The sequence below is a fragment of the Phoenix dactylifera genome, chromosome 7 (assembly GCF_051530095.1).
Source record: "Phoenix dactylifera cultivar Ajwa chromosome 7, Ajwa_hap1_PhDact_Kaust_v1.1, whole genome shotgun sequence".
Lineage (NCBI taxonomy): Eukaryota > Viridiplantae > Streptophyta > Magnoliopsida > Arecales > Arecaceae > Phoenix > Phoenix dactylifera.
The window spans coordinates 31082238-31093739 of NC_143196.1; the positions used below are offsets into that span (position 1 = coordinate 31082238).

General features: G+C 38.2%; 1 protein-coding gene across 5 annotated transcripts; it reads right to left on the minus strand.

Moving 5' to 3' along the window:
- Positions 1-4630: 4630 nt before the first annotated feature.
- LOC103702464 (sucrose synthase 1-like) lies at positions 4631-10328 on the minus strand. Of its 5 annotated transcripts, none has more exons than XR_005512130.3 (16): positions 9950-9966; positions 9461-9600; positions 8950-9079; positions 8713-8864; positions 8388-8580; positions 7667-7785; positions 7324-7540; positions 7136-7231; positions 6793-6966; positions 6580-6696; positions 6320-6486; positions 5982-6206; positions 5583-5901; positions 5213-5466; positions 4976-5114; positions 4631-4873 (listed from the first exon to the last, which is right to left on the minus strand). XR_005512130.3 is itself a non-coding variant. In XM_088701653.2 (16 exons), the coding sequence occupies exons 2-16, from the start codon at positions 9556-9558 to the stop codon at positions 4811-4813; spliced, it is 2454 nt and encodes an 817-aa protein (XP_088557779.2). In that variant the 5' UTR covers positions 9559-9600; positions 10251-10328; the 3' UTR covers positions 4631-4810. The 5 variants fall into 5 exon arrangements, 4 of the variants coding, with proteins under 4 accessions (XP_088557779.2, XP_088557778.2, XP_008783137.4 ...); XM_088701653.2 differs by lacking the exon at positions 9950-9966 and adding an exon at positions 10251-10328 and having other exon boundaries at positions 5222-5466; XM_088701652.2 differs by having other exon boundaries at positions 5222-5466; positions 9950-10218.
- Positions 10329-11502: the final 1174 nt, after the last annotated feature.

An 11502-nucleotide genomic window follows, 5' to 3' on the forward strand; every position in this document is an offset into this window, starting at 1 on the left:
AAAAAGCATCATGGTGCACCAAAAGTAGAATTTGCATGGCTGGACATTGCATGACTCATATGGAGTTGATCGTTTTAACATACTTTTAATCATTTGTTGGTACCATGTCTATTTTCTTTCTCTTGTTATGTGTTTTTTTTGTTGTTGGTAAACAACTTGTTATGACAAGTTTTTTTTTTTTTTTGTTTGTTTCCATCTTACGATAATTATTTCCTAGATAGCGTAACATTTTGACCCATCCTTCAGTTAAATGAAAGAAGACAAGCCCATGCTTCCTGTAAAGCTGATCTTTTTTCAAAAAAAAACAAATCTAATACTTTGGAGTCATATCCAATGTCAATCAGAACTAAAACTCAGCTTAATGAACTATCATACAAAATTCCTAATTTGCTCTATGTTCATGCTGCCCAAAATCATAAGGAAAACAACTTTGGCTTGTATCAATTTCGCTGGCCTTTTTAATTTTTGATTCGTCTCTATTTTACGAAATTGACGATGGGCTACATTAATTTAATTTTTGATGGAATGGAGGGGGAGACTCATCCACCCGCATTATAATTATGCATGTTCAGATATTTTAAAATTTTATTATTTAAAATTTAAATCTAAAATCTTTAATTTCTAAGTAAAAAAAATGCAATCATAAGAATTAGCTGGAGTATTAGACTAATATGCCGGAGCATATTCACTTCTGATTCCAAATTCTAACTACTCTTAGACAAATGTTTTCAAACATGAGACGCTTTCTACCCTAGATGTCAAAGGTGGAAGATTAACAAACTCTTAGAACACGTCCTAGTTCAAGAAATTTTAATCAAATGGAACTTGTTTGGTGAATTTGGCTGAGTTTAAAGAAAAGAAAAATAAATAAAAGAAAATGATAAGGGCACCCTCGTGGATATCTGTAATTCTAGGGGCGTTTTATAACAAGGTATATGTTTTTTCTAATTAAAAATAAGACGGTGTACGGCGGGGTAAGATGGCAGGCTTTTTTTTAAATCATCGTGAGATTCCATTTTGATGCCATGATGGTTGTCAGATCTGACTCAAACTTGTCCGGGAGCTCTGCATCCGACAAATATGTACTCCTACACGTGGGCTGTTGCTGTTGGATCTTGACTTCCCTTGATCTGAGAGCCTCTGTCGCACGTGACGGGCAGGGTGTCGGCCGCATCGCAGGCGTGGGGCAGACTGGGAGGTACGTTTGCCTGGGCAACCAGCGGGCCCCCCAGTTCCCGCCTCCTTTTCCCTCCGCGCCTTTCCGTCGTCATCACTCCCGTCCATGTGATATTTTATGACTCTGGAATAAAAATGGATGACTCATATACCAACCATTTAATCGAGAAAAATTTTACTCTCATGTCGATTTCAAACCCAAATTTCTCCTATCATCTTAGTATTTAAATTCTATTTCAATCTCCATTCCAATCTCCACCATAAACTAAATATATATTTTAAAAAAATGATTATTCTGATTTCTATTCCAATCACAAATCATACATTTGTTTTCTTCAACTTTATAGCTTTTTTACTAAATTTTTTCTCGACTTTGCCGGTTCACTCTCTTAAATATACGACCAAAGCTGAGAAGTGTTTTATTTTTATAATAAAAATCAAATGTACTCTATCGTTCTTACCATCCTCCCATTTATTTCCCAGTATATACCCTAGACAAGTTTCGATCCATCTATAAGACTGTGACCCGACTTGCAAGCCTTATCATAAGAATAAATACATCTGTCTTAATTTTTCCCTCCCTCTTTTTCCTCTACAAACCCTGTTTTGTCAATCCCACCACCATTGCCTAATCTCTATCACCTCCTCTCGCCTCTTTCTTTTCTTCTTTAAAACCTTTAAATATAAATTTTGGATGAATTATTTCAGTATCAAGACAGTGTTTTCATGAAGTCGACTTAACATCATGTTCTAGCAAACCAGATTACCAATTTATTCATCATTCTTCTATCCATGCTTATCCTTGTATTGTTGGAGTGTTCACATAGGTAAATGCCCTTGTTTATCTTTGTATCTGTAATCTTACAGATATTGCTTAAAGTCAGCTCTCGATTGAAATAAATTTACACCTCATCTAAGGGAAGAAGAAAAGAGAGAGATATACTTGCTTATGCAAAACTACTTTATATTGCATACTGATTATGTCAGACTGGACCACTATATAACAGTAAAAATAATAGAGAAGGAAGAAGGAAGAAACTTCAAGGTACGCCTGTAAGTTTCGGTTGGCTGATTGAAAGCTCAAATTGACATCCAATATTCCGGTTTCAGCAAACCTGTCTGAAAGCCAATGATCCATATAAGCTCTAGGTTTTATGGGTCTGCTTGATCTCTACCTATCTGAAACTAAAGTAGAAAAATATTTCAATCTTTATACTAGCTGCAACTACAACATCAGTGGCTTGGAATCTGATGGTGTCTTGCTTTGTGTGGCAGTAAACTCCTAGGAGATGGAACTCACTGCTTTGCATCAACTGTCCTGATTATATTGGACTTCGAGATCAAATGTATTGGATATCACCGTTATGTTTGGGCTAGTATAATTGAGGAACTTATTGTGTATTTGGGCATCTATGAGTGAGCAACTTTTTGTGCATTTTGGCTTCTATGAGTGATTGCCTTGTTGAGTTTTTACATCCACATGAATTACATAATATGTTGATGACTTTAAACTATGTGAAGCACTTAGGATTGTGAAATGCCTTTCCATCTTAAATAAGGAAGAGAAGTGGCAGGGGAGAGGCTGATTGAAAGGGTGTTTAGTTTATAAAACCCCTTTAAAGGAGTAGAAGGAAAAGTGATAAAGAGAGAGCGACAAATAAGAGTGGCAAAATATGATCCGACCCGCCAATTCGATCCGTGTTCGACCCGTCATAAACAGGTTTGGGTTTGGCCTAAACAGATTCGAGTCATAAGCAGCTTGACCCGTTTAACCTGTTTATTAATTGGATCGGATATAAGTTTAAGATATATGACCCGTTTGACCTGTATAACCCGTTTAATAACCTGTTCAATATATGGGTCAGGTTGGATAAGGGCCACAGCCCACAAGGATCCGTCATCCGTTTAAAATATTCTCTCGAAAGTTCACCTGGGCACCGGTGCCCTTATTTATTTTTTTTTTTTTTGGTTCGACCTCTCGAGCTCTCCCTCTAGTCCACCTCCTCCCCCACCCTTGAGCCCGCCGCCTCTGACCCCTCTGATGGCGACGACGACCCCTCCTGCCTCCTCGACCGCCTCTTCCGCCCCCGCAAGCCGGCCCCCTGCCTCCCCTCCCACCGATTCGTACAGGGCATCCCAATGCTTTGTAGGGGTTTTTTCGTGCGTAAAGCACTCCGGATCCCGGGTTGTGAGATAAGATGAACGGCTTGAAACGGAGCGGATGAGAAGACGACGTTGGGAGGTGGCGCCTCCGAGACGGAAAGAGAGATCATAGGCGCCGGCAGCAATGGCGGTGGCGGAGAAGGGGCGCGATCGCCATCCACGATTTTGGCCTCGCGGCCTCCCTCCAATGGCTGTTTCAATTGCCACACCCATGGATGGGGCTATATATATATAAGGGCAAATTGCGGACATCGTGGAGCATCTCTCCTCCACCAACCTGCGAGCCTGCCTACGCTGGGACTCCGAGTTATTTTAAACTTTTTCTTTTATTTCTTTTAAATAGCGTTAAGCAAATTTTTATATAAGTCCCTAGTTGAACGATAAATTAAGTACAAAACCTACCGCTAGAGGTTTTTTGAAAGTACTTTTTTTTTGAAAAAATACTTTCTTACAAAACTAAAACAACTTTTTAATTTTTTTTTGTTAAATACTTCTATTTCATTCAAAAATATTTTAAAGAGTTAGAAAGTATCTTCTGACCCACCGGTGATTTATTAGCTTCAACATCATTCATGTCTGTCAGATCCATAGAACCTATATATATATATATATATATATATATATATATATATATATATAACTATGTACATTTTCAATATATACATTATACATATATTGCACGTATGCATGTATTGTATATTGACAAGTGTTCTATGAGGAGGGGAAGTTTGGCATTGGAATTTGACTCAAGTTTAACTTGCCTTGGTAGGAAACAAACAGAACCAAAGCTAGGCTTAGCTCACTTGAGCTTAGCTAAAAGTACCTCAAAATTTAAATGTAACAATAACATATGTTATTTTAATTATAAAAATAATTGATTATTATAAATTAATTTAGGTTATGGAGAATAGAATTTAACTAGAAAACTAAGATATAATCAAGATTATTACTCTAAATTATATAAATAAAAGCAAAATATGAATTAAAATTAATTCACAAGCAGTATAGGCTTTGCTCGATTATAAAACAAGACAAGCTAGAGTTAGGCTTAGCCCAACTCATGTTCAGCTCATTTCCACCCTACGAACCATTGTGTTCCAAATTTCGCAGCAGGTTGAGGGAGATCTTCTATAAACCAAGAGAGAGATTCCTTGCTTGTTCAAGGCACAGGCACAGGTTTCTCCATGTTCTGTCTGAACAAAGGGATCACTCGGGCAGTGACCATTCCTATTTCAGTTGACTCACCAATAAATAATGCAAAAGATCAATCCACTCTGGTACACAGCCAAACTTCCGAGAAAGAAAAAGATACTAGGTTTATTTTGAGTATCACATGGTATTTAAGCCTTATTCATAGCAACAAACAGCATTCCAATTTGCAAGAAAACCAGGCCTCAACATCAACAGCACCGACAACTAAGACTTTCCCTTCTAACCTCTTAAAATCAAAACAAATTGCGTTCCATCCAAACTACTTGGCGCCACTGCCACTGGCTATGGCCTCTCCATCAATATGCAGAGGAACAGACTTTGCCTGAAATTGAAGATTGAAGCAAAGCAGATATTATTTACAAAAAAAAAAAAAAGGCAGCAAGTATCAAGCATCAAGTTAACTGATCAATGAGTGTAAACTCACCAAATTACGATACTTAAGGGCATAGAACATCTCAAGGTAACGACGGCTCTCCCGCCTATCGAGATTGGAAACATACTTCCAAAAGCCATAGACACCAGACAATGTCATCAACCTCTCAGAATAGAGCTTCCAAGTGTACCTATATCAACTCAAAGTTAGAGTACAGAGATTAGAACTTAAACGATCCTAGACAACCTACTTTTAAGTTCGAAAAACAATGCTGCCAAAAGAAAATACCACGCTTACTTCTCTTTGATACGCTGCAACCCTCCTTGCGAGATTTTGTTCCAGTGGCTCGGGTCTTCCTTGCACTTCTCAAAGAAATCTACAAGCAGTTCAGCTGCTTTGTCCCCCTGATAAGGATCAATGTGGAAGCCAGACACCCCATGCACTATAATCTCCGCAGGCCCTCCATGGCAAGTCGCAAATGTGGGCAGTCCACATGTCATGGATTCAACAACAGTGAGCCCAAAAGCTTCATAGAAGGCAGGCTAAACAAAGGAAAACAAAGAAAGAGTGAGTAAAAATCGTCATCTGGTTGGTAATATTATATCAAATAAGAACAAATCTATCATGCTTTTTTTTCCTTTTAAGAAGATAAGAATACCTGCACGAAAGCTCCCTTGGTATCACAAATGTACCGATAGAGCTCACCATTGCGAACGCGGTTCATCTGAGCAGAGATCCATCGGATGTGACCATCCAATTTGTACAGTTCGATGAGACCGTACATCTTCTTCATCTCTGCTTGCTCTTCAAGATCTTTGGATTCTTTTCCATGGTCTCCAGCCACCACTACAAGGTTGACCAATTCCCTCAGACGAGGATTCCTCCCGTACAGCTCAACTAGACCGGTAATGTTCTTCACTCGGTCCAGCCTTGCCATGGAGAATATAACGGGTTTATTTCTGTCCTTCAAAACAAACCTGCAAGAACCTCAGAGTCAATAACTGAATTGAACAATAACATATGGAAAGACATGCAGGTAATGCAGACACGCTCTCACTTGTGGTCAGAATTCTCGACAGAACTGTAAAGCAACTCCTCGATCTCTGGATGGAGGGAGGTGAGCCTTTTGTGCTGCTCTGTGGACGGGAAGTAGATGGACATGTCAGCTCCAGGGGATACAATATTGAATTTTGGATCAAAGACATCAATCCCATGCACGACGCGGTAGAGCCCAGGAAGAGTGAAGGCAGTGTGAGATTCATACTGTCCCACAGTATCCTTGCTGAAATAACAGAAGAACATAAAAAGAAACCAGTCAGGTAACGGTAGCATTTTTTGCATCTTAATATGAACGAAAAATTAGTGCATTAAGACACTATCGGCATGAACAGTAACCTTCCAGCAATCTCTTGGAAGGTACTCGTGATGATGAAGTCCGCATGGTTCATTGCAATTAAATCAGCTGTGAACTGGCAAGAGAAGTGATACTGGTTCTCAAACTTCTTCCAGTATATATCTGAATTTGGATACTTTGTTTTCTCCAGGGCATGGGCGATGGTGCACTGCATGTGGAAGAACAAAGGTCATTAAATTCAGATGAAAAAATAACCACTATTAAGTAGAGCCAAGGGTCAACGATGTTCTAGTATCAAAACCTGAGTAACTCCCAGTTTATGCGCCAATAAAGAAGCTACTAGGTTTCCATCACTGTAGTTTCCAATTATCAGGTCTGGCTTGGCTTGCAATTCTCCTGTTAGTTCATGTGCAACATCCTACAGCGCAAAGGAAAACGATGTAAATTTTCTTTCATAACTGAAAGGTATTGAATGGGAAGCAAGTGCAGAGAGGAAGCTTAATGAAAGATGTACCTCAGCATAGGTCTCCAGGTAAGGCCATACTTCAAAACGTGAGATCCATTTTCGGATAATTCCATTTTCTGTTCTAAATGGAACACGAAGGATGAAAGTGTGCTCCGTCCCAAGGACCTTCTCAAGACGCTGACCACAAGTGGTGCCTACTGCATCAGGCAGCAGTCTGGTCACCTGCATTAGATCACAGGATAGTCTCAGGAGAAGACCATTACAAATGTGGAGACTTTCATATTGCAAGTTTGCAACTAAATTGACACCATGATATTCTTCATAATTTCTATAGACTACAAATAACCAATTAACAGTATATGAAAACCATGAGACATCAAATTGAACTTACAATGAGAATGCGAGGTACAATATCAAGACCTTGCGTTTGTATTCTTTGTAGCATCTCATTCTCCAAAGCACGAACTTGATCCAAAATATAAACAATCTGCAAATGCAAATTTACAGAATAGTATGTCAAAGAAGTGAGCTGTGAATCCTGTAATATGTTTCTAAAACAATTTTATTTTAGAATTATACCTGGCCACCTGTGTCAGGATACCCCAAAACATTAGCTTGGGCAAAGTAGCCATGAGGAGAAAGAATGACAACATTAAACACCATAGGAACCATAGCAAGGAAGTTTTCCAAGGTACATGGATCAGGTGCCTCCAGAAGATCTAGGAGGAGATGAATAGTGTCATGACAACGCTGAGCTGTGTCACCCCAGCCCTGGTCTAAGCCAAGCTCTTGAAATCTAACATCATACAAGTGGGAAACAATGTAAGCAGTTGAACAACTTAACAAACTTTGTGCTGTATAAGAAATCTTTGGCTGACATCAGTTTCATCAATAACTCCGAAATCGACACCACAGAATTTACCTGTGGTTGAATTCTGAGGATGGAGTTTCCGAAGGGACACTCAACAGATATTCCTCTGCCTTCCTTAGTGCAACTTGGAGAGCACTGAGGCTGCCAATTCTATCATTCAGCATCATCGACTGCATAACATAACAAGAATAACATTACTACTAGTCAGAAATAAACTGAAGTATTAACAACTCTAACAACTTATATAACATAGTCTTAGAAAGAAAGTGGTAAACAGGAAACTGAAGTGCTGATTTGCTCCTGTTTATTGATAAAAAGGTTTGCTAACATTTGACCTATCACTAACATATTAACACCATGATTATCTTTGATTGGAAATGCAAACTATCTATTTATGGCAATTTCACCTAATACTTCCTGGAAATAAATAACTGTCGTCTATATGTGGATTTGTTTCTTTTCCAGTTGATTTGCCTAAATAGTTTTGGATTGGATGAGATTCTTGATATCCTGATCCCATTAAATATGCATTGTTATGAGTAATGTCGCCATGTTACTTCACCACTCACACATCATATTGCATGTCTTTTCATTTTGGTTCCAAAGTGTTATAAGGACAAAAGAACTGCTAAAAGAGGAAGATTATGTCATTCTATTTTAAAATTTTTAAAAAAATTTAAAAAAAATCAAAGAGGAGAGATTTGTTCATTCTATTTTAGGAAAATAAGATATCATAGATGAATGAATCATGCAGTTATAGTGAAAAATTTACCATCCCTTTATAGTTACATGCCCTGAGGAAATTCAGCAGTGGATACATGCTTTCTTTGTCTTGGAACAACTTTGAGGAAAGATGACGATTAAGGAACTGCACTCCATTGCCGATGGATTTCAACAATGAGGGACGAGGAAAAGAAGCATTGAAGGGTTCGAAGTCCAACTCCAGGGTGAAGCTACTTTGGCTACTGAAAAGGAGAAAAGGAAGAGTAACTTTCCCAGAGAGATGTATAGAGAGAGAGAGAGAGAGAGAGAGGCTACTTGGCTATATGTGACAGAGTGAACAAGGAACATGATAATGTTAGAACAATATGACCTACCTTCCATCCACAAGTTCTTCCTTGAACTTCAAGTACTCTGGCACACTCAACTCTTCCACAGCAAGCTCACTCACAATAACCCGTACATACTCCCAGACTCCAGGCCTCAGGCGAATAGCAAGAGCAACCCACGGAGGTATCACAATTGCTTCCTGTATCACAAACCAATGCACCATGGAACTATCAACAACTTGGAAGTTAGAACATAACATGGCGCAGGTCTTCACTGTACAGAACCTGTGCATGTTGTAGAACATCCTCAAAGAACCCCTCCTTCAGCTTTTCTCTATCTGCTTCAAGTATTACAGCTTCATACTCAGCTAACAACTGATGGGATTGCAGCACTCCCTTTCCCTGGCTAACAAGCCTGTGAATAAATTTATATAAAAAAAAAAAGATATCTTTCGTCATCAATGCTCATGATATATGAATCAAATCACATACAGTGCTTGGTGCAACAAAACCTGTGTGGAAAAAAAAAAAAAACCTATTGATGAAATTGAGTAATCAAGAAGGTTATAACTAAACGAGAAGGGCAGTCCAGGCTATAAATGATCAATTGCATTCTTCATGTGGAAAAAGAGAACTGGACTATGAGTCAAAGGTGCTTGGTATCGTAACAAGAACAACCAATGTACCAATCAAAGAAGGCTAGTTCTAATCCATATAGCTTGAAACAAGTTATTAAAGGATCAGTTTCTATCTGAAAATTTTCACAAGAGTTACATTACAGAAACAGAGTCAAAACCTTGAGAAAAGGGCAACCAGTTCATTTGGATGGGCAGAAAGAGAATCACCAAGGAGCTCCCGAACACTGTAGATTTGATTCAATGCAAAGTTGGCCATGGCTTCTCTTCTTTCCTCCTTCAAGCCTCAAAAAGCCTCAGACTTCAATGAAAACAAAAAAGAAGAGAGCAACTGAACATTTTAGAAACCACTGAATGAAATTTACCATGCAAAAAATCACCCAAAACTCTCTCCTGAATCACACGCCCCTTGCACTAGATTTTTGACGTGAAAGCATCAAACACAGCAAATTTAAAATTTGACCATTATCCATGCAAATAAATAATCAGATAATAGATGATAAACAGATAAAAGACGACTTCTGTAAATTAGATGATTATCTTAGGAATTAGATAAGAGCAACCCAAAATAATCAAGAATCAAACAAAGCCAAGGATTTAAACAAATTAAAAGGAAAATTTTCAGAGAAAAAACTTCAGAGTCTGCTCACCTAGAGCTTAAGATCCTACAAGCAGAGAAGTTGCAGATCTTAGAGAATAGAGGTGGATGAGAGTGTGACAGTCAAAACTGAGAAGAGTACCTATATATAGAGATACAATCAAGGGAACTACAAATTTGTTAACAACATTTTTTTTAGTTTCTTCTCTGCTAGAACTGACAAGCGACAGTGCATCAGTTGAAAAGAACTGAAACTTAAAACAACCATCAATATGTGCGTTACTCATTAATTTCTAAGAGGTAACGTTTTTCTGAGTCAATATCAATACTGAGAAGTTGGTTACAGAAAAAACCAGTCGGTGGGGAAAAAGGGGGTGGCAGGTGTCGACTTTTCTGAACACAGAGCTCTTTCTCCAACGCTAAATGGTTATGATACATTAGGCAGGGAAGTGAATGCTTCCAGACTAAAAGCTAAAGTTCTCTGGAGTCTTCGAAGCTATTGGAAAAGGATTCAAGGACATAAAAAACAAAACTGAAGTTCTTTAAACTATTTTCTCCATAGGATAATAGAGAAAATCAGAGAGATTGTATGCTTATCTAATGAGAAAAGGGTGGTCATGTAGGAAAGCCGAGAACAGTAACCTCAGATAAAAGAAAGACTGATATTGTGAGGGGCATGTGTTTAGTCCCAAATCGGCTATGCACTAGGTAGATCTTTGGTACTTAAACAGGACCAAAAAATTCGAATAATATACTGGCTAGCTTTTTAAGTAAGGTCATGAGTTATGACAAATGGTATCAGAGTAAATCCTGGCCATAGCCTATGTAGACTAGAAGAAACTGCAGCACATATCTATATTGTATTGTGGTGCTTGTGATTAGAATTGAATTAATTTAGACTGTTAATTGAGAAGGACGCCAGGACTTGAACCAGAAGAATATGTGCGAATTTGTGTGGACATGTGTTTAGTCCTACATCTGGATAGATCTTGAATACTTATACAGAACTAAAAAATCCAAATAATATATTATGACTAGCCTTTTTGGATGACGTCCTGAGTTATGATGGATATTTTAGGTGATAACTGGATCGGGTCGGGCGAGATATGGGTCAGGTCAGATACAGGTTAGATCAAAAATTTGTTATTCCGAACCTGACTTGTCTATTAAATGGGTCAAATATTTGGACACAAATCTCACCATTTTATTAAACTGGCAATCCAACCCAACCTACAATGGACTGAATCAAGTTAAACATGGAAGTATCGCCAAAAACTCTCATAAGGAAATCTATATAATAGAGAACAGAACAAACTAGTTTACCATAACAGGCAGCTTTGTTTTACACCATGCCAAGGAAACATATAAAGAGAAGAATCAGTTTACTCCTAATTATTTACAGAAACTTGAAAAGAATTTTCAGAAAGAAAAAATGCACTTGGTGCCACCAACGTGATCAGTTCAGGCGTTGTAGACGTTTGACCCAAGTGCAAAAGCAACACTTACTGCACAATTTTCTCATCTATTTCCCAAAAGCATTCTAAACTTTGTGTCCATGAGATATGATATTTAAGCAGTCTTTACAGAATTGGGAGGGAAAAGAAA

What these genes read in the sequence shown, in the direction of transcription:
- LOC103702464 (XM_088701653.2), bottom strand. Translation starts at nt 9,558, where the DNA reads ATGGCCAACTTTGCATTGAATCAAATCTACAGTGTTCGGGAGCTCCTT. An exon ending in CATGTAACTATAAAGGGATG is followed by an intron (nt 7,786 to 8,387) that starts GTAAATTTTTCA and finishes TATGTTATGCAG; the next exon opens with TCGATGATGCTGAATGATAG. An exon ending in TTGTACCTCGCATTCTCATT is followed by an intron (nt 6,967 to 7,135) that starts GTAAGTTCAATT and finishes GATCTAATGCAG; the next exon opens with GTGACCAGACTGCTGCCTGA.